Source organism: Camelina sativa, chromosome 6, assembly GCF_000633955.1.
Source record: "Camelina sativa cultivar DH55 chromosome 6, Cs, whole genome shotgun sequence".
Lineage (NCBI taxonomy): Eukaryota > Viridiplantae > Streptophyta > Magnoliopsida > Brassicales > Brassicaceae > Camelina > Camelina sativa.
Genome location: NC_025690.1, coordinates 4,039,267 through 4,064,809, shown reverse-complemented (window position 1 = coordinate 4,064,809; position 25,543 = coordinate 4,039,267). Strand labels below are relative to the sequence as shown.

General features: G+C 34.6%; 7 protein-coding genes and 1 pseudogene across 7 annotated transcripts in view; 7 read left to right on the top strand and 1 right to left on the bottom strand.

Moving 5' to 3' along the window:
• LOC104790357 (B2 protein) lies at window positions 1,178-3,444 on the bottom strand. Its single transcript, XM_010516090.1, has 6 exons — window positions 3,304-3,444; window positions 2,454-3,041; window positions 2,247-2,347; window positions 2,070-2,153; window positions 1,866-1,976; window positions 1,178-1,624 (listed from the first exon to the last, which is right to left on the bottom strand). The coding sequence occupies exons 2-6, from the start codon at window positions 3,028-3,030 to the stop codon at window positions 1,580-1,582; spliced, it is 918 nt and encodes a 305-aa protein (XP_010514392.1). The 5' UTR covers window positions 3,031-3,041; window positions 3,304-3,444; the 3' UTR covers window positions 1,178-1,579.
• Window positions 7,085-9,005, top strand: LOC104790356 (mitochondrial import receptor subunit TOM20-3). The gene is made up of 6 exons (XM_010516089.2): window positions 7,085-7,278; window positions 7,416-7,494; window positions 7,839-8,008; window positions 8,111-8,158; window positions 8,465-8,557; window positions 8,702-9,005. Exons 1-6 carry the CDS (start codon window positions 7,183-7,185, stop codon window positions 8,825-8,827), a joined length of 612 nt encoding a protein of 203 aa, XP_010514391.1. The 5' UTR covers window positions 7,085-7,182; the 3' UTR covers window positions 8,828-9,005.
• LOC104790355 (ribonucleoside-diphosphate reductase small chain C) lies at window positions 12,923-14,258 on the top strand. The gene has a single exon (XM_010516088.2). It carries the CDS (start codon window positions 13,170-13,172, stop codon window positions 14,166-14,168), a length of 999 nt encoding a protein of 332 aa, XP_010514390.1. The 5' UTR covers window positions 12,923-13,169; the 3' UTR covers window positions 14,169-14,258.
• Window positions 14,366-16,378, top strand: LOC104790354. The gene is made up of 7 exons (XM_010516086.2): window positions 14,366-14,688; window positions 14,789-14,829; window positions 15,260-15,317; window positions 15,406-15,499; window positions 15,607-15,691; window positions 15,775-15,840; window positions 16,081-16,378. Exons 1-7 carry the CDS (start codon window positions 14,598-14,600, stop codon window positions 16,192-16,194), a joined length of 549 nt encoding a protein of 182 aa, XP_010514388.1. The 5' UTR covers window positions 14,366-14,597; the 3' UTR covers window positions 16,195-16,378.
• LOC104698675 (MATH domain and coiled-coil domain-containing protein At3g27040-like) lies at window positions 17,011-17,482 on the top strand. Its single transcript, XM_019246279.1, has 3 exons — window positions 17,011-17,120; window positions 17,193-17,379; window positions 17,435-17,482. Exons 1-3 carry the CDS (start codon window positions 17,011-17,013, stop codon window positions 17,480-17,482), a joined length of 345 nt encoding a protein of 114 aa, XP_019101824.1.
• LOC109124996 lies at window positions 17,526-18,319 on the top strand (annotated as a pseudogene).
• Window positions 19,299-20,374, top strand: LOC104698673 (MATH domain and coiled-coil domain-containing protein At3g27040-like). Its single transcript, XM_019246278.1, has 4 exons — window positions 19,299-19,408; window positions 19,505-19,671; window positions 19,785-19,999; window positions 20,072-20,374. Exons 1-4 carry the CDS (start codon window positions 19,299-19,301, stop codon window positions 20,372-20,374), a joined length of 795 nt encoding a protein of 264 aa, XP_019101823.1.
• The window catches only part of LOC104698672 (MATH domain and coiled-coil domain-containing protein At3g27040-like), an 8,782-nt gene continuing 3,969 nt past the window's right edge, over window positions 20,731-25,543 (top strand). Inside the window, exons 1-5 of the mRNA XM_019246276.1 lie at window positions 20,731-20,794; window positions 22,568-22,607; window positions 22,710-22,873; window positions 23,121-23,314; window positions 23,393-23,503. Coding sequence (XP_019101821.1) covers window positions 20,731-20,794; window positions 22,568-22,607; window positions 22,710-22,873; window positions 23,121-23,314; window positions 23,393-23,503 — 573 coding nt within the window. The remainder of the gene's footprint in view (window positions 20,795-22,567; window positions 22,608-22,709; window positions 22,874-23,120; window positions 23,315-23,392; window positions 23,504-25,543) is intronic.

Genomic DNA, 25,543 nt, shown 5'->3' with positions numbered 1-25,543 from the left:
CAACATACAAGAGATATTAGACCACCCTTCTCATGTTGGGCATTGCCTTGAGCTACTTACCACTGGAGCTCCTGATCACACCAAACCAAAATGGCATCTATGCGGTAAAAACACCAAGCGCATTCTTTATCATTGCTCCGATTGTAAACTCAGTTTAGATGTCGATTGCATGATTAAATACCATGCGTGCCCGAGACTGTCTAACTTTTTTTGCTCGTTTCGCTCATCATCTTAGACTCATGAGCTTCAACAAAGAAAACGATGAAGAAATCAGCTTGTGTGGAGCATGTGCTCGTAAGAAGAAACGACATTTCCTGAGCCCACAACCTCTCTCTCTCTCGACCTTGAAAGCAAACGAAAAGAAGAAAAATGTGGAGCTTGTCATCAAATTCTATGCGAAGGATTCATCTACACTACATATCAGAATGAGAAATTTGACTTGCTATGCAGTTCGATTACTGTGCCATTTTTCCATGGAGATCATGATCATCATTTACTCTACCTCAAACTAGAGTAAGGTAACGTGAAGACTAGTCAGAGCTGCGGCATCGATGAAACAGAAGTCGTCCTATCTAGGTTGTACCAAATGCAATTATTTTTTGGATTTCCGTTGTGCCACTCTACTATTAACGGTAACGCTTCCTAGGTACGATGATCGTCCCACTAACTAACTCTATGTTGCGGTGATAAAAAGGCAAGCGGCAAGTATTGTATTGGTGTGATATTTGCGAAAGAGAAGCAAATCCAAAGAATTGGTTCTACACTTGTAAAGATTGCGGTGTCACTTTACATGTTTTCTGTGTAGTTGGGGATATCAGGTACGCCAAACCAGGAGGAAATATCGACCGCTATTATGGATTGTTGTCTAACAATAGCCCTTCACGGCCACTTTGCAACACTTGCCATTGTCGTTGCCCAGGTCCCTTCATTCTACATGATCCATATAACTGATGTTCGAGTCTCATACTCATTTATAATGTTGTTTTTTGAATTATTGCTGTATACTACTGTCTTTTTGCTTCTTTTTTTTGGTATTAGCTTGAATTGGTTGTTGTTGTGACTAAGGAAATCCTAGTGTTATTTATTTTAACTTCCGATCAAAATCTATCATTAGAAGTGTCAAAAAAGAAAATTAATTTTCAAAGCTTGATAATATGCTCAAAAGTTAAACTAGTCATTTAGGACAACTTGTTTTCTCCTTACACAAGCAAACACAAACAGGTAGCTCACATCATTTTTTTTTGGCTCTGTTTATAGTCTCTTTTTCTCTCTATATTCTTCTACATAAATCTTTGTTTCAAAAGAGTATTGAATCTCTCACAAACACAGATACACACTCACACATCAGACACGACACGAATGAGAGTAGTCGCTTACTCGGCAGAGCCTCTTCGCCCTTTTGCTTGCCTTAAGACCACACATACTCTCATCCCTTCTTAGTAAACATACATTTGGATCCGACTCTTAACTAAATCCCAAAAGCTTACGCTGTTATGGTAATACATATATATAGATAGATTTCATACAAAACCCCCTCACCCCTACGCAACGTGGCATTGCAAAGGTTGATTGTTTCGGCTTATGCAGAACCGGCTTGTTCGCAGAGGTCTAGCAGATCCAATGTCTGCAACAAACATCACAGTCAGTTGATGATTATAATGCTTCTACAAAAGCTTAAATGATTTACTTCCAGTTCCAGGTTCCAATTCCACATGATGAAACACAATATCTACTTTTTGTTTTGAAGAAGGTTACTATCACCGTTCAACGAGGACATACATTTGCTTTCTTTTGTAATAAGATGTAACTATTCAATCATTATTTATGCACTTATTTTTCTAGTTTTTGACATTCACAACACGCACCTCAGGAACAGAGAGCTCAAGGCGGAATTTAGGACCATCATAGTGGTGAAGAACTGGCCTGAAGGAGTCCTCTTCCAAGGCTTTGCAGATTTTCCTCACTCTGATCCTCACCTGTTACGATTTAAGAGAAAAAAGTTTTAATTGGTACAAGTAGCTCCAAATAAAGACTAAAACAATGAAAATCACTGTGAATTAAGTTTCAACCTGAGCCGGGAACCTTGACTCTCCTTTGCACTTTTTGTCTTCCCAAGCAGTAGCATCAATATTAGTACCTCCAAAAGTTGTTGCCTGAACCAGGAATCATGTCATGGAATAATTTAGTAAATGGTAGAATAAAAAAAAAACCATTGTTACGACAGAAGAAGAAGCACGAGAACAAACCTCAAAGATGCCATGAAGCTGGTGAGTGGTGTAGTTGTAAAGAAACAGGGGCAATCCAGGTGTTATTGCTCGAACAGAGTCTCTGTATCTTGGAGGTAAACCTGACAAATTAAACAACATTTATACGAAATGCAGAGTTCGCAAAACAAAATATTTACTTGCAGTCTGAATTTCAGTACAACACTGAGAAAGCATATTGGAACTTACCAAAGAGGTGACGTTTCATATCCTCCTGCATGGTATCATTGTTGCAAACAAAGATGTAACCACCAAGAACTTCGTTCCTCGGAAGCGTCTCAGAAGCAGGCAAGGTTTTAAACCTCTTGTCAACAGCCAAATTCATCATATTCCCATTATCATTACTGTTGTTGCTGTGTTTGTTGTTGTTGCTCATCTCCTTGTTAGCAACAACATTACCACTATACTTGTTGATTTTAGCGTTGTTACCTCCACTTTTGAAATCATTCTTCTGGAGAGCAGTATTCATATTGTAAACATTCCCTTGCATCGAAGAAGCCTTCCCCATGATCATGGGATCACCAAATTTGGCATCCAAGTTCAACATGTTGAAGTTAAGATTGTTGTTGCTGTCCTGGAAACTAAACTTGTTGTCATTATTAGGCCTGAACTCAGTGTAACCTTTGGAAAGATCAAGATTGTTCATCCTCTCCCCTTTCATCCTAGTTTGCTCAGCTAGCTTCGTTGCAACAGTGGACCATTTGTGATCCTCTGTTGCTCTCGTCTGACCTCGTAACTCATCACCCAATTGCCAGAAACTGTCCATAATTCGTAAATCTAGCCGAGACAAAAACAAAAACCACCGAACAAATCCATATCAAATTCAAAAGCGAATGAACAATTAAATCGAAATATTTCAAATCTCAAAACCCTAATCATCAACTGAACACACAAACTCCCATCAAATTTCAAATCCATCATCCAAAACTGATCGGTTGATTTACAAAAACGAGATTTAGGAGCAGAATCTTAAACACTAGATTTAGGGAATATACAGAGAGATACACATCGAGAGAGAGAGAGAAGAGAGATTACAGACCTTTTTAGTTAGCTTCTTCGTTTCCTCAAAATAAGGGAGGACGTGAGGATGAGAAACCGAAGAAGGAAACAACACGTCAGAGAGAGGAGAGGTAGAATGAAGAAGAAGAAATGGTCCTCTCTCAATGGTTGGATTTGGGATCTGTATTTTATCACAACTCTTTTTACCCAAAGAGCCCCTTTGTTTTCTCGGTTTATTACGTTGTTTTGCCATTGCCGTATTGAACACGCGTCATTGCCTCAGTAGCTTTCGAGTTTGAAAGCTCCAAACTTTGGATCCAGTTTTTTCTACCTATAGCTGGACTCGTTCTCCACCGTCCGATCTAGTTGACAAAACTACCACTTGTATATTAGATTTTTCATTTTTTTTTTTTTTAGTCTGTTGATTTGTTTGTCGTAGATATTTTTCTTTTTCGACAATCATATTTTTTAGCATATTCGTGTTCAGTTCAGATATTTTATAATGTTTTTTTATTTTATTTTTCTCTAACGTGTATTGAAAGTACCTGAATAATTAACATAAATGTTGTCCTAACTAAAATCAGATTATGGACATTTTCGAGTAAATAAATATTCACCTTTAATGGTTACAAGACTATAGATAGGCTCGGTTATGAAATCTAAACAAATTTATCACTGTACTGTGAGGATTATTAAATTTTTTGAAATTTCTGTAAGTTTTTTCTTGGTTGTTTTGTTGGTATTTGATTTTTTCTTTGTTTGTTTTTTTTCTTTGTGATAACAACTTTTTGTTGTTATGTTTTATCGTAGATGTTTTTTTTTTGGACAAAATTCAAATGATTTTTTGATATTCACGTTGTCTCAGATTATTAGATATTTAAGTTTTTTTTTTTTTTTTGAAATTACTCTACATCTATGTCTATTCCAAATATTATTTGTGGTCATGGTCTCTCCTTTCTTTAACCCCTAATTTCCTGAGGCATATTTACAAAATTTAATAGAAATTTATATATAAGAAAATATCAAAAGATAATCTGAAAAAATAAATATAATTTATTCAGTTTGATAGTTATAATCTGAATGATAATTAAGTAAAATATTGGATAAAATCATATACATAAGAGTTAATACCATATGTGTTTGATATAATTACAATTTTAGATGTTCCTGCAAAATACTAAAAAATCGTTAATTTACATAATATTGGGCAAAAAAAAAAACTTATTGCAAATACATAAATGGGATGATGAAATGTACATGAATTAAACAAATAGCTATCAAAAATGATTGAAAAATTACATAAAAAGCATATTTAATCGATTTAAAAGTTATATTACCTTAAGAGAAGTGATTTGCTCTACACACCTGAAAAATGTTATAAGATTAAAAAGATTAGCTAAACAATGAGAATAATAAACCATTTGCTTGCAAATTCAAAATAAAAAAATTGCAAATGATAGATTATCTATGATTTAGATGAACAACTATGATAAGATCGATTATCGGTTATCAATTATCAGATCTTTTTGAAGCTAAAAAATATAATGCAATGAGAATATATATCGAATATTGTGTATTACCTGTTTAGATTTTATATATGGGATGCACAATATTTGACTGTATTAAATATGTTTACATATGTAATATTTGAATTTTAAATGCTTGATTTTTAATGTAACAAATTATCATAAAATATGTCACCAAATTAAATAATAACAACTTTAAAGGATTTCCAAATATTTTGGAACGATATTATTTTAAAATTTTAGTATCATAATTTTTTTAATGGTTATTTCAAGTGCTAATTTTTTGGGTGATTGATTTTATTTCGATTTCCTTATTATCTCTAAACAATTTTTAAATATGGTTAGTTCTTCATAATCGAAATAATTAACATTAAAGATTTCTAGGATTTGAAAATTGTAGTTGTTACATTAGATACTAAATCTTCACCATTTAGATTTTTTGGTTACAATCACTTATGGATATTATTTAATTTTTTTCTTCTTTCATTATTATCGAAATTAATATGCCATATTTATGGAATATTTTGTTACAATTTCTGGCGGCAATTAATGGTTTATTTTATTTAGACTTTTTTTAATCTAATTTTTTTAGTTAATCTTAAATTACAAAATTACCCTTATCTTCTTCATTAAGATCTGATTAGTACAAATGATTTCTCCAAAATCACGCTAGCAATTGATTTTTTCACGATTTTGATGTGTTTTTGTACATAAATATGTTAGATACATCAATTAACCATTGATTTATGAGTCAAAAACAAAAACCATATTATTTATCACATTTTTTTCCCAACATGGCATAATTCCGGTGAATCACCATCGGTAAGTGCTTTCTCCAACGTCGTTCTTTGACCAACGAAGGATCGTGAGGGAGAAGAGAACTTGAATTCTCAAATTCACATATGAGATTTTTAAAAAACATCATTACACATGAAATTCTAAAATTATGTTTGTTAGAAAAAAACTGAAAAAAAAAACTCATTCGTTAACCCGTTTTAAAGGACGCAGATCTTTTTGACTCGTATCCAATTCTGTTGATTTGCCCGATTTCAAATTTTCGGGTTATTTAAAAAAATAACCCAACCCAAAATACTTAAAAGTCTCATTTAACCTAATTTACATTGTATTCTTTTTTGGTCATTGGGGGCATTTTCGTACAAGGACAAGTTGTACTTTTCTTTTACTAATATAGGTATATGTAGAATCTTATAAAACATTTTTGAGGAAAATAATTACTTTTTTTTGTCTACAGAAAAATAATTATTGTTATCATAGAAATAATCTCACACGATATAACCAAGTTAACGATTTTTGCATTACATGTCACGATAAATACTACTCCCTCCATTTCAAAATATATGATGTTTTAACTAAAGCACGCAGATTAAGAAGTCTTTACTTTTAACAAGTTCAACCAATCAGAGACAATAACTAATCTAAAAGTTACATAGAAACTTGAAAACATCTTATATTATGAAACAAAAAAACTTCTCTATGGGTCACACGTGATAACCATTATTACTAAGTTAAATTGGAGTATCACTTTTTCCCGTAATTGATTCTAATCACCCCACCCACCTTTCAACAGGTGTAGTTGATTAACCATCAAACTTTAATTAGGAACATGTATACACAACATGCACATTTTTTAAGTAATTAAAATAAATCAAGTATTATCATTATCCATTTACAGATATTTGAAAACAAATCTTGTTTTAGTATCTAATTCTCGAACCTTGTAAAATCCAATTACATGCGTTTATGTTTTAAAATATCTGTTTGATTCGATAACTTTATTATTATACGATATGGCTTTCTTTAATTGTATCGGGGAACATATTAATCTTCTTTCATGTGATGCCCTCTACCTTTTTGCAAACCTCTTTATCTTCTTTTAATAAATTATTGTTTCCCATCTGTGATTTTACATGTGGCAGGTGAGATTAGTCACATTGCAAGCTCAGAAAGCAGTTGTGACTAAGGAAATGTTCATAATTATATCTTACACTTTATTCCATATATAACAAAAACTATACAATAAGTTATTAGAACAAAATCTGATAAAATATTTGGCAGATTAATCATTGTCATTCGATAATTAGTCTACATAAGGGAAGAAAATAAAACATCTAAATAAAGTTAACGTTTGCCTAAAACTGCGAACAATCTCGTAACAAATAGTTGAGACGGCACGAAGTTAAGAAGGTGGGTTTTTACAAGCAAATACAAGTATTACATATATGTAAAGGCCCATTATAAGCCCACTATGAAACGCTGCGTTTCTAAGTGCCGCTTTCTGATCTTTCTCTGTGCCGAATAGGTCTGAGAGAGAGAGAGAGAGAGAAGAAGAAGAAGGCAAGTTTTGTACGGAATACGAAAGCTTTTGAGAAGCCATGGATACTAACGCTGAGTTCGATAGGTTGCTATTGTTCGAACAAATTCGTAAAGACGCAGAAGAGACCTACAAGCTTAACCCTTCAGATGCCGATGTTAGTTTTCTCTCTTACGCTTCATGATTTCAGATTTAGTTTTTGTTCTTGTCCGATTCATGGAATCAAAATCAAAATCAAGGGTTTTGATCTCTGCTTTGTGATTCAATGGTTTTGGTTTTTTTTTTTTTTTGCAGAACTTAACGAGATGGGGAGGAGCTTTACTGGAGTTGGCTCAGTTTCACAGTATCTCAGATTCAAAGCAAATGCTTCAAGGTGCTTTTTTCTTTGAGTTTTCTTAGGTTGCTTTAGTTTCATATGTATGCTAATATGATTTGATATAATCACTTGTTAAAATCTGCTTACTAGATATCTTGATTCTTGAACATGGTTGTTAATGTTTCAAGAACTTGTAATTGTAATCATAATCTTTAGTTCTTAGTTTAATGTGTCGAATGGCGGATGTTTTAGGATTCTTTACACTTTCTAAAGATAGGTTTCGGCTTAGGGATATAATTATGATTTATAAGTCTGTTCTGAAACTTGTAATTCTTCTTTGATTATCTAGGGATTGCTTACCTTTTGATTTTTGAATCTTTTTTATGTGTGTGTGTGTGTAGAGGCCATCACAAAGTTTGAAGAGGCTTTGTCGATTGATCCAAAGAAAGATGAAGCGGTTTGGTGTATCGGGAATGCATACACTTCGTTCGCGTTTTTGACTCCTGATGAGACTGAAGCTAAACAAAATTTTGACTTAGCTGCTCATTTCTTTCAACAAGCTGTGGATGAGGTTATATTTTGCTTTCCATTCAGAATCATTGTTGATTAATACTTATCCTGTTTTTTTGGTTTCTGAGGTATTATGTTAAAAACGTATCTTTGATCTTTACAGCAACCAGATAATCCACACTACCTAAAATCACTTGAAATGACGACCAAGGTACCATTTTTTACCCTTTTACAGTAGAAATCATCAGCCAGTTAAATTCATGTTCATTTTGCCTCTAAACCATATCTCAAAAGTTTTGTTCTTTAATCGAAGTTCTTCTCTCTGTGCTACGCATAGACTCTAAATCTGTAAAAGGGAATATCGCAGCTGTTCTTCTCTGTTATGCTAAGTTTAGGCAACTTGTTTAGTTGTTTTACTCATAGGAACATTGCAGCTGAATTTTGCATTTTGCCTCTTAACCTGATCTCAAAGTTCTGTTCTTTAATCGAATCTCCTTCTATTTTATGCTACGCACAGGCTCCACAACTGCACGCAGAGGTTCACAAACATGGCTTAGGCTCACAGCCAATGGGTGCTGTTGAACCTGCTGCAGCGTCTAGCTCATCAAAGGTATTATCTTTTTATATTTCATTCTCATCATCACATTTCCTTTTTTCAATAATTGATGAGTGCATCCTATGTATAAGATAATATGAGAAGATACGTTTGAATCTCATGAGATATCATGTTGTTGATGTATTCTCCCCAAAACAGGTAGTGAAGAATAAGAAAAACAGTGATGCAAAGTATGATATGATGGGATGGGTTATTCTAGCCATTGGTGTTGTTGCTTGGGTCGGTTTCGCAAAAGCTAATGCGCCTGTGTCTCCTCCTCGTTAAGTAGACGCAATAGGAGTTTTTTGCTGGAGTTTTCAGTTTTCAAGGTTTTGACAGTTAGTCTTGTGTGAAATTTTTTAGACACACCCCACCTGAAGCAGAGTCGCAGTTGTAATGCTTATTATTCCAACTTATAAAAACTTATTATTATTAAAATAAAATAAAATGTCTTTTGAAATGATGTAGATTTTAAATTTTAGGAGATTTTAGCATTTCGAAAAAAATTTATGATCAAAATGTGCTAGCACATTTCAAATGGTGCTAACTTACATAATCCAGCTGCACCGACAATAACACTAACCACAATTGAAACAAATTTATTGTCACTTAATTAACCAAGTTAAGTGTTTTATTCATTTCTCATTATCTTAAGATCATGCATAAGAAATGTAGATGAGACTTGTACAAGGGCTCTGAGGCGTGTGTGCAAAATTGAAATCAACAGATATTTTATAAGGTGAACACTAAAGATGCCGATGTTAGTTTTATCTTTGTTTCGTGGTTTTCAGATAATGTTCTGCACAAAAAAGTTTTGCTAGTTTTTTGTTCTTGCTCCATTTTTGGAGGAAATGACTCATTCCCTTGGTTTGATCTCTGTTTTCGTAATTCAAGGAAAGGAGTTTAAATAATTATTACTCCCGTTAACTTTTTTTTCTTTTGGGGTAGAGAATTTGATGAGATGGGGAGAAGCTTTACTAGAGTTTTCTCAGTTTCATAACGTCTCAGATTCAATAAGATTGTGTATTATTATTTTCTTTTTTGGTGCTACATGTTGCCTTAATTTCGGTGTTGAAGTTGGTACATTTTGGATTTACATAAACCATTTTAAGAATCTTGATGGAAAATCAATTGATACCACATATGGAACAAAGGACATTGCCATCAAAACAGACTAGCTTGAGAAAAAGGTATGGAGAATAATAGAAGATATTTGTTTAATTGTTTATTTTATTTGGTTTTCTAAAATCGTTTCTTTGTTCAGCCAAATGGTGGTTATATTGGCTGGCTCAATCCGTGGATGTCTTATGGTAACTTCATAAACAATGAGTCGATTCTAGTAAGATCAATTTTTTCACTTCTTGAAGGTAGACTTAATCAAATGAAAATATGAAAAAATATAATTGAAAAATATAAATAATAAAATACTGTACTACAGAAAAAATTATTTTCATATTATTTTTATAATATTTAATTTAACATCAATTTTTCTAAAATGATATAAATATTTTACATTACTTTTGATAATTAATGCAATTATTTTATATCAATTTAGTAAAAATGATGTAAGACTTACAACATTCTTGGTAACTTATGTAAATGAATATCGATTCCACTAATTGAAGTCAATATTTATTTCAACCTGATGCAAATTTGCGAGTAATGCAAATTATTTTAACATCATTTAAAAATAATACAAATATATAAAATGAATGATGTATAACTATATTTTTAAAAGATAAATAAAAGGAAGCCATTGTTAACTTTGAAAATGAAAGTCATTGTTACCCAACTTGCTTCTTATGTAGCAGAGCATGCCGCTCATCATCACAGTGAGAGGAGTCTTTCTAGAACGGTCATCCTTATGACCCAAAATTTTGTTGGTGGCAACAATTTGAACATTCTCTAGCCTATTGGTGAATTTGATTCAAGAGCTACGGTACGTATTAGATAAATGATACTAATCATTTATCTATGCATTATTCATTGTATAGTAGTGTAAAAATGATGTTGATGGAAGATATATTCACACGATGTTATTAGTAATAAGATTACTGTTTCGTAAAGATGATGATAAACATTCTTAAATAAGAGAATGTTTTGGGAAACAAATACATATTTTATATCTTAATAAAATAAATATATCTAATTCTTTTTTTAAAAGGCTACAAACTTGATATTATATGTTGTATGTTTTTAAGTATTCCACTTATCCTGCCAATGTTACTTATCAATGGCTCACAAAGCATCAAAATTGGATGGAGCATTGGCATACCTTCATATGATCCTAGAATCATTAGTGGTAGTACACTAATATCAAACGTCTTCTTCATCACTAAAGTTCAATTCCTAAGGATCCTAGGTACAATAATTTTAAGGGGAAAATAGAAGAAGTTGTTCAAAACCAGATTCACTACGTAGTAGAGCATTTATCTGACCTTCAAAAACACTGCATTGCGTTCTATAAATGATTATTTGGCTGTGAATATAGTGAACAAATTTGGAACATTGTTTTTCACCGTCTTCGTCAACCATCTCTTATCATTGACCAAATATTTCATTAACTCTCAAACCACGATCTTTTGTTTTGGAAGGAACGTAACAACCGAGTTCACAAGTCACAACAATGTTACTTTTGGTATATACTATCAGGCCGGCTTAAGTTTTTGTTGAACCTGGTGCAAAAAAAAATTTTATTGATTTTTTGGAGGTGTTAATTGTAGATTTCATAAATTTAAGACCATTTTTTTTGGCTCAAAACCTTATATAATTTTTTTTTGAAAAAATGAAACCCAGTGCAAAAGCACCGTTGGCATAGCGCCGGCCCTGTATACTATTTACATTATTATAATTAAAAAAAAAAAGTAGTGATGATAAGTATATTGTTATATATGTGGTGACTCTAGCGAGATTGGTCTTGTTGCTGGTATTAGTTTGCTCCTAAATAACTAATGTTTATTGATTTAAATATGAGCTTGTTGAGAAAAATCTATACAGAAGAAAAGGGAGACCGCTTAGCCAAATGGGCTCTCTTATATCTAAGTATTTTTAAAAGAACTTTTTGTGAGTTTAAACAAAAGTGGTACCATTACAATTACAAGATTGTAGAAACATCTATCTTTTACTACTTCTTCTTTTTTGTGTGTAAAATCAGACATATATTGTCACTGAAAGACAAATTTATTCATTTTAAATTGATGTAGCTTTTTTAGCTTTAGGGTTTGATTGGTTGGAGAGTAGGACATTTTACAATTTATAAATCACTTACCATTTGTTTAAAAATTAGAATTAAAGTTTTTAATAATGAAACAGATGTTGAAAGAATTGTGAAAAACAACAAGAACAATCCCATGCTTATACTATGCTTTCGATGATATAACGCCATATTTCTAAATTCCTTATGCTACCAAAAAGAAAAAAGAAAAAAAAGCGATCAAAATACACCTTTGAGATGAAGGATAAAAATAAGAAATAATAGGATTCCTGCAATCACAAACACCGGAGCTTGTTCTTCGGCTTTATGTTGAATCTTTTCAGCATTCATGTTTAAGAACACCAACCCTACAAGCCCTATGAATGTTAGCAGTATCCATCCTTTGCTTATAGTACTTTGTTCTGTTTGACAATTACTACTTTTTAACGAAGTTTCTCCCCTAAAATTTCCCATTAACTTCCATAATCCAGCTGCACCCACAATAGCACCGAACACAAATTCTGCCATTTTCTCTTTTGTGTATTTGTTTGTTTTTCTTGAAAGATATTTATAGCTTTTTTTTGTTGATGCTCTATGTACCATGGATTCAAGAGCAAAAATGATTAAATGATATTAGGTTTTAAATTAAATAATTTCTAATTCAGTATTTTTTTTTTCATTTTATTAGATAATCCAAAATAAATGTAGATGGATTTTTTCAAGAAAATAATTTATTTTGTGTATATTTTATGCATGAAATATGTAGACCAAATCACTATACATGATGAAATTGCTCTAGTGGGAACAATTATAACCAAAGTATATTTTTTTTCTTCTAATGTATTTTGTTTTGTTTTATTTTATTTATTTATTTTTTGTAATTTCTAATGGATTCCAGGATATTTGGTTCATTTTCGGTTTAGTTGAATCAAATTTTACAAGCGTGTACATAACACATTATCACACAAAAGGCACGTGTACCTCACAGTAAAAACACACGACAACCACAAAAACAATCGCGTCCGCCACCAAGAGTTACGAGTTTCCAACGAAAATGTCCTTTTTACCCAGTCAAAATATATCGAAAATGTTGCCGCCAAACTTTATCTCTTCCCTCTCCCCCCCCCCACCACCCCCACTCAAGGCCAAAATTTCAGTGTAAATTCCCGATAATACCCTTCACCTTCCTCAACAAGCTCCTCCAAAAAAAATTAGATTCCCGAACAAGCTTTTCGTGACGAAACAACACAAAAAAATTCAAACGTTTTCAATTTTTCCCTCTTCTTAAAATTTTCCCTCTCCTCTTCTAAAATCTAAAACCCTCCCCAACTATAAATATACTCATCACTAAATCCAATAAAACTTACCATTCATCAATCAAAAACCTATCTCTTTCAATCACACATCTCGTCCCTTCAATCAAAAGATCAAAAGATGCCTTCGATGCAAGAAGAGCCGCTTCTAACACCAACCCCAGACAGATTCTGTATGTTCCCAATCCACTACCCACAGATCTGGGAGATGTACAAGAAAGCCGAAGCATCCTTCTGGACCGCCGAAGAAGTAGATCTATCTCAAGACAACCGCGACTGGGAGAACAGCCTCAACGACGGCGAACGCCACTTCATCAAACACGTCCTCGCCTTCTTCGCCGCGTCAGACGGAATCGTGTTAGAGAATCTCGCTTCCCGTTTCATGTCCGATGTCCAAGTCTCGGAGGCGCGTGCTTTCTACGGATTCCAGATCGCGATTGAGAATATCCACTCCGAGATGTACAGTCTCCTCCTCGATACTTACATCAAAGACAACAAAGAGAGAGACCATCTCTTCCGCGCGATTGAGACCATCCCTTGCGTCGCGAAGAAAGCTCAGTGGGCGATGAAATGGATCGACGGATCTCAGACCTTCGCTGAACGAATCATCGCTTTCGCTTGCGTCGAAGGTATCTTCTTCTCCGGAAGCTTCTGCTCAATCTTCTGGCTTAAGAAGCGAGGACTCATGCCTGGCCTTACTTTCTCAAACGAACTCATCTCGCGTGACGAAGGTCTACACTGCGACTTCGCGTGCCTTCTCTACACGCTCCTCAACACGAAGCTGAGCGAAGAGCGCGTGAAGTCCATCGTGTGCGACGCGGTGGAGATCGAGAGGGAGTTTGTGTGCGACGCGCTTCCATGCGCGTTGGTTGGGATGAACCGTGATTTGATGAGTCAGTATATTGAGTTTGTAGCGGATAGGCTTTTGGGTGCGCTTGGCTACGGGAAGGTGTACGGTGTGAGTAACCCTTTTGATTGGATGGAACTTATCTCGCTTCAAGGGAAGACTAACTTCTTTGAGAAACGCGTCGGCGATTACCAAAAGGCTTCCGTTATGTCTAGCGTTAATGGCAACGGCGCGTTTGATAATCATGTCTTCTCTCTCGACGAGGATTTTTAAGCAGCTTTTTTTTTTACATATTATTATTATTACGGTTCCACCCTTGTAATATCCTCTCTTTTTATTTAATAAAAAAGTTGCTTTTATCTACTCTACCCTTGTATAATTGTCCTTTATTATCCTCTGTTTTAAATTAATATAGTTTTTACTAGTAATTATCTGCTCTTTCCCTTTGATTCAGAGGAAACTTAATAATTAATTCAATACAATTTTGTAATCGATTTATGTTCGCTTTAATTTAAGTCGAGAGGAAAGTTTTAAAATGCGACAAAAAGTATTAATGTTTCCATGTAATGTCTGAGAAACGAATTTAAAATAAAAAGGGCATTTTCGTCATTTGCTATATCTGTGGCGTTCCCAACTTTTTTGTTTTACAGCTTTAAAAAATTTTGTGTGTCCGAAGATAAAGTTTTGTTTTTTGGGTTGGCAATGGAGACGTCGCTGCAAAGCTCTGGGATGTTAACGAAAGAGCAAATGGTGTATCTCTTTGATCGATTCGATTACTTGACATCGCAATCTGGTAAATTGTGTTTATCATTGTTGAAGATTCTTGAACCCATTTTATTGATTTCATTCATTCGTTGCAACTTTTTTTTTTTTTTTTGCTTTATTGTTGTAAGATGTGAAGAAACGAATCTCCGATGCTGTGGAGGATAAACAGGTGAATAACGGTTGCTTTGTAATTGTTTGATTGTGTAATTTATCATTTGAGTGATGCTTTGCTCTGTAGTTAAAGAGTGGTGTAGGTAGAGTAATGTCGTTTTCAAATTGGATGAGATTTATATAATTCGGGGAACTTATCATATCTTTAAATTAAGTTGGTTGGTTATTTGAGTTTTTGGTTTACTTTCTCTATAGCTCATGTTAAATTCTGAGAATTCCGAAGTCCTCCAATCTTATATATATGAATTTGTTAGAAAATGATGATATCATTAAAGAGGCCAACTTCATCTGGAATGAAACTATTGATCATTGAAAGGATTAATTTCATCTGGAATCAAACAAAAAGTATGGTTCTTGATGTAACCTTAGTGGTGTGCTGATAGAATGTACTGATAGAAGTTTACATATATCATTTTGATACAATGCAGGAAGCTGTAGCGGTAACAACTGCAATTCAAGAGGAGATATTCTTGGAGATGGGAATTGGTAAAGTTTTTCTTTCTTTAGACGTTGGAGACTTTGTTTTGCACACCATTAGATGTGTCTAAATGAGTGGTTTTACTGTTAAAAACAGACCCGGGATTTGGTATTGGGTGCTTGGGAAAGCTGAACTCTGCATATGAAAATGATAAAGAGTTGATGATTGGTTTCTACAAGTTCCTCGCTAGGTAAGACTCGCTCTCTCCTCTGCCAGATTGTTACCAGCTTACGAGATTTAGTTTTTATGAGGGTTTACTATAAATGTATGAGTGGCTAATTTCACAGTTTTTAATAGGGAGGAGATGGCATGTGAAGAAGCTGAGCTCGGACCAGATGGATTTGAACAGAAAATGATAGCACAACAGCAATTACAAGAACAGGTAATGTCAGCTTTGGTTATTACAAGAAATGGATCCATTAATTGAAGTTCAATGACTAAATATTTTAATGTTCTTATTTGCAGCAACTAGAGATGCTTAAGTATATGCGTAAATTTCCTCTAGATGACCAATCTGCTATCCTTCAAAAGGTAAAAAAAGAAATGTTTCTTCCACCTTGTCATTATCATATAAATCATTTCCATTAACACGAAAAGAACGAACCTTACACTATAGCATTTGGTGGATGTGAAACTGTCCGAGTCAGTGAGGGACCGATTCATATGAAAGTAACAGAGAAAACAGCCTTAGATTGACCTACTGAAAAGTCTAATATTTTACATTGGTTCATTAAATCTTTTGTTGTCAACATTGGTGCCTGAATCAAACAGCTTCAAAAGCAACTAGAAAGTGCGGATTTTGAGCCTGAGGCGTCACTTTTGTCACGAGAGAATATAGAGGAAGCAGGGAGGAGAAGAGTGTCACCTGTATTTGCCAGCAGATAGCTTTTTCAGTTCTCACGAGCAGTTACTTCAATTTCTATACTCAAGTCTCTCTTGCCATCTCCATATACTCTTTTTTAACGTTAATTTTTTAAAAAGATGAAGTTGCATTAAATTCTTCTTTGTACTGTCAACTTGCATTTTCCCGTATATTTGCCAGGCATGCGAAATCACTATTCTCGCGAAATCATTACTCTTTACATTGGTAGTCAAAATATCATCTCTCTTATACTCCCTTTGTCTCATAAAGATTGATGTTTTGGAATATTTTTTTGTCCCACAAAGATTGATGTTTTGTAAACTTCAAGAAGTATTTATTGAAAATATTTAAAATTTTGAATTGTTATTGGTTTAAAATTAATAATATCTCTTTAGTCAAAGAAAAAATGTATTTAAATTCAATAATCATTATTTTTTTAAAATGTGTAAAAGTTTCTAAACATCAATCTAATGTTTGTGAGATGAGGGAGTAGTATTTTAAAAAGACTCAACTAAGAGTTTGAAGATAAAAAACCATCACATTCGGCTCAATTGTTCTCGGGAATGTCTTTTTCCACTCTTCTTCTATCTAAAGCTATTGGAAAACGAAATTTTCGACTCAAATAATTATTTTTGTGCTTTTTCAGAAAAATATTGTTAACTCTATGAGGTTTTACTTTATGAGGAGTCGAAACGATTCGCATTACTAAAAAAGCTATACACTTTTTATTCTTTAAAAAGCTGTTGCTGCACTTGTGTGAGTTCATCGTACTGGTCTCCGAGGGTTCAAACTTATGGTTAAACTTGTGTCTTTAGGAGTAATCATCATCATCAAGATCAATGGGGATTCAAGCTGATAAGAAGTTCACTTGGGTGATTAAGGATTACAACTCTTTGGTTGAAGATAGTGAAATTTATTTTGATATATTCGTGGCTGGTCACTGCAAATGGTAAGAATATATAACTTGTATTCGTGTGTTTTCGCAGCAAATGAGACAACGCTCTATGGTTTTTGCTCGCAGGCGTCTAATTGCCTATGCCGCCTATCCCAAGGGGTCTCATAAGTATAGATGTGGTAAACATCTATCTCTGTTTTTATGTGTTCCTGATTCTGAATCTCTACCTTCGGGATGGAGAAGACACGCTAAATTTTCCTTTAAAGTGGCAGATCAAATTCCTGGAGAACTCTCCCATATGGCCATATGCGAGGTGATTACTTACTCCCAGTCATATTGTATGTTTTGACATATGTATCATGTTGTAGTATAACTCAAGTCATGCCTTCTATTCAAATGTAAATGGTGATGACTGATGAGATAAGTGTTGTTTTTTTTTTCTTCTGTTCTTTCAGAAGCAGAATACTGGTTTGATCAAGAGAACACAACCTTGGGTTTCAAATCCATGATTGGAATTTTGGAGGTTCAGGGTAATGGGATTATGGTAAACGGAGAAGTCAAGATTGTTGCAAAAGTAGATGTTCTTGAATTTGTTGGTGAAGTAGATGTTCCAGAGGAAACAGAAGGCATTGATATCAATGGGTTTCAAGTTCCTGCTTCACAAGTAAGATAACATACTTCTAAATACATAGAAAACAAATTGTAACAGTTTCTCACTAAAGTTCATTTGCTTGATATGGTCTTTACTTGATCTGTCCATTTTTTTTTTTTAATTGCAGGTAGAATCTGTGAACAGTCTGTTTGAAAAGATCCCAGGCTTTGCATCAAAACTCTCTCCTAAGAACCCACATTTGCAGAAAACATACTTGAATGTTGTACTAAATCTGACTGAGATTTTGTGCAAGTCCCCTGAGGAACTCTCCAATGGTGATCTGGCCGAAGCATATTCTGCATAACGATTTGTGACAAATGCAGGGTTTATGTTGGATTGGTTAGAGACGAAACTGAAAAAGATTGGTGAGACTCGGCTGGAAGAAATTGAGCAAGAGTTGAAGGTGAAGTGTGCAGACATGGATGCTCTGCTTGAGTTCTTACGATGATGTTGCTTGATGACTAAGGAAGTGAAGACTTTGGATCTGCATAATTGGTGTTTTGGTCGGTTGTTTGTGTTTTCGTCTTAGTTATTAAACAGTGTCGTTTTAAACTTGGGGAAGGATCAAGAGGACTTGTTTTGTTGTTGAGGTTTTGTTATGTTTCTTATATTGCACTTTGTTTCTTGATGGATAAGTAATCAAAAATGTCTTGGTTTCATATTTCTGAACTGTAACAGTTGCCACACAAAGGTAATCAAACTAAGTCATTTTAACTAAAAATTATGCTAAATGATTTTTCAATTATAGAAATTATCGTTTGCTAAACATAAAATATCAACAGAAGCGGAACTTGGTGGCCTTCCTCCTAAAATTCGTGCACATTCATTTTGGAATGTACCTTGGCTTCATTCTTCATCCTAGCTTCAAAAGCTTCAGAATGACCTACTGAAGTGTCTACGATCTTGGTCTAATAACATTGAATCTATTGCTGTTTCCATTGGTTCTTTGAATCAAACAGCTTCAAAAGCAACTAGAAAGTACAGATTTTTAGCCTGAGGCGTCACTTTTGTCAAGAGAGGAAATAGAGGAAGCAGGAAGAAGAATAGTTTTACCTGTTTTTGGAGTAGTCTCTAAGCTTGCACAAGTTACTTCAATTTCTATACTAAAAAGTCTCTCTTGTCATCTCCGTTTCAAACGTAAATGTACAAAAAAAAAAAAAAAAAAAAAAAAAAAAAAAAAAAAANTCTGAAGATATTATCTCTCTTTGATTAAAAAATACTCAAACTAAAGATTCTGAAGTTATTAATTTCTCCACTCTTTTAAAAAATATAGTGGGAAAGTCAAATTTTCGTCTTGCAATAACTATTGTTTTCCTCGAGAAGAATAATGCCCTATATGACCTTTATGAGGGAGTCGAAACGTTTCGCATTCCTCTCCTCTATACACACTTGCTTGCCTTTAAAAGCTGTTGCTGCACTTAGGTATGAGTTCATCGTCAGTGTCTCTGAAGGTTGAGAATTAGTATATCTTTAAGTCTATTTTGTTGATGAAAAGAGTCTATATTGTGGTTTTGTTGCTTAACTTGTCCGAGGTACAAACTTTTGTGTTTAGGACTTAGGAGTCATCTTCGTCAAGATCAATGGGGAATCAAGCTGATAAGGAGTTCACTTGGGTGATTAAGAATTTCTCCTCTTTTGCTTATGGTCGTAAAATTTATTCTGATATATTCGTGGCGGGTGGCTGCAAATGGTAAGAACATTTCTTGTTTGCTTGTGATTACATATATATATATATTCGTGTTCGTCCGCTGCAAATGACTTTGCTTTCTATGGTTTTTGCTTGTAGGCGTCTACTCGCCTTTCCCAAGGGAAATAATAACCCTACGAGTGGTTACTTCTCTCTGTATCTATGTGTTCCTAATACTGAGTCTTTGCCTTCCGGATGGAGAAGACACGCTAAATTTTCATTTACTATGGTAGATCAATTTCCGGAAGGACTCTCCCAACTGCGAGGTGATTGTTTCTACTCTCCCAACCTATATGTTTGGAGTATATATATATATATATAGCTCATGTCATGCTTACTATGGAAATGTAATTGATGATAATGTCAAATTTGTTTACAGAAGCAGAATACTTTTTTGATCAAGAGAACACAATCAGGGGTTTTCAATACATGTTTCGCCTTGCGGATGTTCAAGACAGCGATAAACCGTTTCTGGTAAATGGAAAAGTCAAAATTGTTGCACAAGTAGATGTTCTTGAAGTTATTGGTAACTTAGATGTACCAGAGGAACCAAAAAGCATTGATATCAATGGGTTTCAAGTCCCTTCTTCACAGGTAAGATATGGTATTGATGCATTTTATTCAAAATATGGCTTCTATGTTAAATGTACATTTTCTTACTTGCAGGTAGAATCTGTGAACAGTCTGTTTGAAAAGTACCCAGGCTTTGCATCAAAAGTTTGTCTCAAGAACCCACATCTGAGAAACAAGTACTTGAATGATGTACTGTGTCTGAATGAGATTCTGTGCAAGTCTCCCGAGGAACTCTCTAATGGTGATCTGGCCGAGGCATATTCTGCACTAAGATGTGTGACAAAAGAAGGGTATAAGTTGGATTGGTTGGAGAAGAAACTGAAAGAGACTGGTGAGACTCGGCTGCAAGAAATTGAGCAAGAGTTAAAGGACTTAAAGATGAAGTGTGATGACTAGGGAAGTTAAGTGTTCGGATCAAATTGGTGTGTTGGTGTATTTGTTTGATTTATCCTAGTTTTGAAACAGAGGCCTTTTAATACTTGGGGAGAATCAAGAGGACTTGTTTTGTTGTTGAGGTTTTGCTATGTTTCTTATATTGCACTTTGTTTCTTGATGGAAAGTAATAAAAAACGTCTTGGTTTCTTATGTCTGAACTATGACAGTTGCCTCATCTTTGAAACCAAGTTCTGGTAAAAAGCAGCACAAGAGAGTGTCAAAAAGATTCTTGCAAGCCTTGTCTGTCTACTAGTAACTTTGCTGCTGAAAACAATGATTCGAAACTAGTGATACAACATACGCAAGTAGGATCCAAGATGGAGGTTCTATATAACAACCAAGAAATGTATTTAAGAGTTACAGTACTCTTAAAAGATAAAGGTAAGTGTGTGTATGCACCAAAACTTTTGACATAAAACCAAAATACAATGGAGACATGTTTTTGTTGACAATTATAAGCCGTTAGCTTAAGAAAGGGCTTACTGTTATACATTGGTTACTTCTTCACTCTTTTGAATAATGTACGGTTGGGGAGTTCCTAGCTTTCAACTCAGTTCCATTACCGTTCAACTACGGTCAAGGGCACAACTAAAAATGTTTGCAGAAGAAGACTAATTATATAAACGGTTGCCAGGACTGGCTTTATCTGAGACTACGATCAAAATTGCTGGATCAGGAAGGTCCACAGGACAGGAGAGTCCATTTTCCAAAAAAGAATGTCATGTAACATTCTCATAATTGTATTATCCCCTGTAAAATAAATATATTTTAACCCAAAAACAGAGTTTTAACAGAAGAATAAAGATGAAACATGAATGTTTTCATTACATTATTATTATCCCAAAGACTTTTTGACAGAAAAACAAAACATCTAACTCAAATCACAGGAGTTAGTTAGCATTAGGCCTCCTCATTATCAACATAACAGTAAGGACAGGAGGTCTCATACTCCTTAATACGAGCACCAGTTTCAACAACATAGTAACTAGTTAGCATTCCGCTTATAGGCTTTCCTCCACCTAAAACTTGTGTACAATGTATATAAGAGTTACAGTAAGCTTAAGATAAAGTTAAGATTCTATGCAACCTAACCATGGCCAATCTTTATTTTTTCTTCTATTATAGTAGAAGTTATGATACTAAGAATTCTTTGAGAAATTTGAAGAATGCATTAGATCGAGCAGAGATTAGAAGAAACTCATACTATATGGGAAAGGTAATAAAACTGCAAATCTCATTTTGAACCCAAAAACAACAGAGTTGAACAGAAGAAGAAAGATATAACAATGCATGAATGTTTCATACATAATTTTTGACAGAAAACAAAATATCTAACTCAAATCACCAGGAGTGTTAATTACCATCACAGCTACAGTAATAACAGGAAGTCTTATACTCCTCAATAAGCTTATCATTTTATGACATCATAATAACGTACGAGCACTCCGCTTATACGCTTTCCTCCACCTAAAACTTGTGTAGATTCAACCACTGAGCCTACAGAAAGAAATGGTTGTGCAGTGTCACCAGGCGGCGGCTCTAGTAAGAGAACAATTGTTTCTCTTGGGTGGAGAGCTAACAATTGTTTATGGAGAGCTAATTCGATATTAATTAGGATAAATCGAGTCATAATCGGCATCACTAGGGATTTGATAATCCTCCAAGTTCCAGAAGACCACTGTCTCATCATCTTGACCAAATTAAATCGGCCAACAACGCATAAACACGAGTTACGTACGACATACATATTAGGTTAGATCCATTAACCATTATTATGACAGATCGATGAAGAGAGAGATCTTACGGGAGTAATATATCTGATCTTGGAGAGGTCTTCTTCTTCTTCGCCCATTGGAGTCTTTCTAGAATAAAACCAAAATTAGGGTTAAAACAAAAATAGAAGATTTCCTGTTATCTCTTTCCTAATTCTCACTAGGGTTACTTAAACCATTGGGTGAATCTGTACATATATATATATATATATATATATAGTTGATCTCTTTGATATCAATAAAACATAAACATTGAGAGCAATCTATTGAGTTTAGGAGTCATCATCATCAAGATCTATGGGGAATTATCCTCTATCGATCCCCAAGGAGAAGGAGTTGTTCACTTGGGTGGTTTGAAAATTATCCTCTTATCGATCCAAAGGAGTTTATTCTGATACATTCGTGGCCGGTCGTTGCAAATGGTAAACAACATATATTTTTTTGTATATATATTTGAGGTCGGCCGGTCACTGCAAGTGACACATGCATATATTGCTTTTCTAATATGTTTTTTTTGCTTGCAGGCGCCTACTCGCGTATCCCTTGGCTTATGATTTTGGTTATTATTTCTCTCTGTCTGTACTCTGTATTCCTAATTCTGAATCTTTGCCTTCGGGATGGAGAAGAGACGCTAAATTTTCCTTTACTTTGGTAAATCAAGTTACAGGAGAACGCTTCCATCAGAAAGGTGTTTGTTTCTTTCTACTCTCTCTCACACTAGCTACTTTATGGTTATTTCTAGAAAGTACATATTATATATTGTTTTTTTTCATAATATATATAGTGGGGGATTTAGCTGCTTTAAGATCACTGTCAAGTTGTGTGGTTATGTATGTTCAATATCTTTTGGAGTATAGCTCAAGTCATGTTTTTTCTCTAGTAATGATGATGATGAGAACACATCTATTTTGTGGTTTTTTATTTTCTTTTTTCAGAAAGAGAATACTGGTTTGATCAAACGCACACATCACTGGATAATTATAAGTTTTACCTTCCCGAGTCTATGATATTCGATGAAGTCAAGATTGTTGCAGAAGTAGATGTTCTCGAAGTTATTGGTGAAGTAGATGTGCCAGAGGAAACTAAGGGTAGCATTGATATCAATGGGTTTCAAGTTCCTGCTTCACAGGTAAGATTAAAATACTTCTTATATAATAGAAAACTAAGTATATACTTGATCTGTCCTTTTTTTTTTTTGTACTTGCACGTAGAATATGTTAAAAGCCTTTTTAAAAAGCACCCAGGCTTTGTATCAAGACTCTGTCCCAAGAACCCACATCTGAGAAAAGCATATTTGAATGTTATACTAAGTCTGACTGTGATAGACTCCTAGTGAGGAATCTGCTCCCAAGAACACACTTGCAAGGTCTTGAAGATGATCGGATGGATTGATGATGATCAATGGATCGAAGATACAATAGATTGATCAAATGGAAGGTGAAGGGGTGGTTTATGCAGCGGATTGAAAGAGATGGAATGGTGAAATGATGCAGCGGATGAAAAGGGGATTGAAATGAACTTCCAAGAGAGATGGAAATCTCTTAGACTTCAGGCTCGAATCCAACTTAGATATGACACACTAAGAAGAAAACAAGTTGAGAAGATATTACACACTCCTCAGATCAAACAAGTAGAAAGAAGTTTTTGATTAAAATGTTTGATGGTTTACAAAGAAGAGATACATGGTCTTTAAATAGGAGAAGGGGGGGGACGAGATAGAGAAGAGAAAACCCTAGACAACCTTGCAAGTTCAAGTTCAAGCTCATGCAAGATGTCTAGGAAATGACAAAACATTAAATGCAAAGTTTGAATGAGAAAGAGATAGAAAATGGGCCAAAGCTTTGTAATGGGCTTTGGACCACGAATTGGGCTGGCAAAGGGGGTCTAAAAATGTTACTTAGGCCTCATTAAAAACCTTGTCAAGAAAACCCAATGGGACAAAACTTGACCAAGGGAAAAAGAGCACCAAAGCAACACTTTACCCTTTACCGAGCACCTTGAGCTGTGAGCATGGTGAATGTGGTTTGAGTCACGTCTTCTAGCTTCTTTTCCAACTCCTTAAGTATTGCATTGATGGTTTGGTTGAACCTCTTGGACCGTGACCTTGTTATAGGACCCGCCGGGTCGATCAATGTTTCCTCTTCTTCTTCCGCTGGTACAAGCTGCTCCTCCGGTGCTTCCTCTGGTTCAAGCTGGTCCTCCGATGCTTCCTCAGGTTCAAGCTGCTCCTCAGGTCCGTGTGGTTCGGTTGAGCCGTCCATGGTTTCATCATCCTCTCCCACTTGAAAAGAATTTGACCTCAAATCCAAATTATCTACACAATAAGGAAGAAGATCAGAAACGTTGAAACTGCCACTAACTTTGTACTTACCTTGGAGATCGAGTTGGTAGGCGTTGTTGTTGATCCATTTGTGCACTTTGAATGGTCCATCAATTCTTGGCATTAATTTGGACTCCTTTTCAGCTCGAAATTGTTTACTCGTCAAGTGTACCATTAGTTGTTCTCCAACCTCAAAGATCATCCTAAAACAACCATTGGATTTATGATCATGCATCAAAATATCTCCAATTCCGGTCCTTGCAAAGACTCTGGATGAAAGAATTGCTAAATCTGGGGGCTCCTCTTTTGTACCTATAAAATTGTCAATACCTTTGGCAAAGATCAAGTGCGTCATTATAGTCATGGCACAATTCTGAGCTTGGTAAAAATCATTATCCTTGTCATGTTCTGAATTTTTGTTGAATAAACCTAACCTTTTCCTATTGTTTTTTTAATGTAAAAAACTGATAATCAAAGCTCTGGAATCATGAGAAACAAATTGGGTTAAGGAATTACTTAGCTGGATAGTACCTTGGGTATTATTAATGCTCATCATGGTTAATGGAAGTGGATCTGGGGGTTCTTCTTGGATCAGTATGAAGCTGCTGACATCTTGGTGCTCATCTTGATCCAAATCAGGTGGCTTAAATCTTTTGTCTCCCACTTTTTTTTCAGTTTTTCTTATCCGCTTCATGACTGCTCTAAAATCTGTATTTGGCTCTTTTGCCAAAGACAAGCAAATCATATATGGGTGATCTTGGATAAGAAAGTCCTTGAGAATAAAAATACTTATCTTAAGATTGTTGGATATGAGCACAAGTATTGCATCAGGTGGTTCATCTTTGAGCATTGAGAAAGCTTTGACTATTTTTCCATGCTCCGCAAGATCTCCTACATCAAAAAGAAACAGTTTAGGTACATAGGAAAAGTTTAAACAGATATTCATGTAATTGTTATCAAAATAGAGTTTTAGATTGGAGCATCCTTGGGCGATCAAAGTTGTTTTCCGGAGATACTTCCAGCTTCTAACTCCAAAAT

Excerpts from the sequence above, each read along its gene's own strand:
- LOC104790357 (XM_010516090.1), bottom strand. The coding sequence starts at position 3,030 with ATGGACAGTTTCTGGCAATTGGGTGATGAGTTACGAGGTCAGACGAGA. Across the intron at positions 2,154-2,246 it reads AGCTTCATGGCATCTTTGAG|GCAACAACTTTTGGAGGTAC; the intron begins GTTTGTTCTCGT and ends TTCCTGGTTCAG. Across the intron at positions 1,625-1,865 it reads TTGAGCTCTCTGTTCCTGAG|ACATTGGATCTGCTAGACCT; the intron begins GTGCGTGTTGTG and ends TGTTTGTTGCAG.
- LOC104790356 (XM_010516089.2), top strand. The coding sequence starts at position 7,183 with ATGGATACTAACGCTGAGTTCGATAGGTTGCTATTGTTCGAACAAATT. Across the intron at positions 7,279-7,415 it reads TTAACCCTTCAGATGCCGAT|AACTTAACGAGATGGGGAGG; the intron begins GTTAGTTTTCTC and ends TTTTTTTTGCAG. Across the intron at positions 8,009-8,110 it reads TTCAACAAGCTGTGGATGAG|CAACCAGATAATCCACACTA; the intron begins GTTATATTTTGC and ends TGATCTTTACAG.
- LOC104790355 (XM_010516088.2), top strand. The coding sequence starts at position 13,170 with ATGCCTTCGATGCAAGAAGAGCCGCTTCTAACACCAACCCCAGACAGA.
- LOC104790354 (XM_010516086.2), top strand. The coding sequence starts at position 14,598 with ATGGAGACGTCGCTGCAAAGCTCTGGGATGTTAACGAAAGAGCAAATG. Across the intron at positions 14,689-14,788 it reads TTACTTGACATCGCAATCTG|ATGTGAAGAAACGAATCTCC; the intron begins GTAAATTGTGTT and ends TATTGTTGTAAG. Across the intron at positions 15,692-15,774 it reads AACAGCAATTACAAGAACAG|CAACTAGAGATGCTTAAGTA; the intron begins GTAATGTCAGCT and ends TCTTATTTGCAG.
- LOC104698675 (XM_019246279.1), top strand. The coding sequence starts at position 17,011 with ATGGGGATTCAAGCTGATAAGAAGTTCACTTGGGTGATTAAGGATTAC. Across the intron at positions 17,121-17,192 it reads GTGGCTGGTCACTGCAAATG|GCGTCTAATTGCCTATGCCG; the intron begins GTAAGAATATAT and ends TTTTGCTCGCAG. Across the intron at positions 17,380-17,434 it reads CCCATATGGCCATATGCGAG|TATAACTCAAGTCATGCCTT; the intron begins GTGATTACTTAC and ends ATCATGTTGTAG.
- LOC104698673 (XM_019246278.1), top strand. The coding sequence starts at position 19,299 with ATGGGGAATCAAGCTGATAAGGAGTTCACTTGGGTGATTAAGAATTTC. Across the intron at positions 19,672-19,784 it reads AGGACTCTCCCAACTGCGAG|AAGCAGAATACTTTTTTGAT; the intron begins GTGATTGTTTCT and ends ATTTGTTTACAG. Across the intron at positions 20,000-20,071 it reads TTCAAGTCCCTTCTTCACAG|GTAGAATCTGTGAACAGTCT; the intron begins GTAAGATATGGT and ends TCTTACTTGCAG.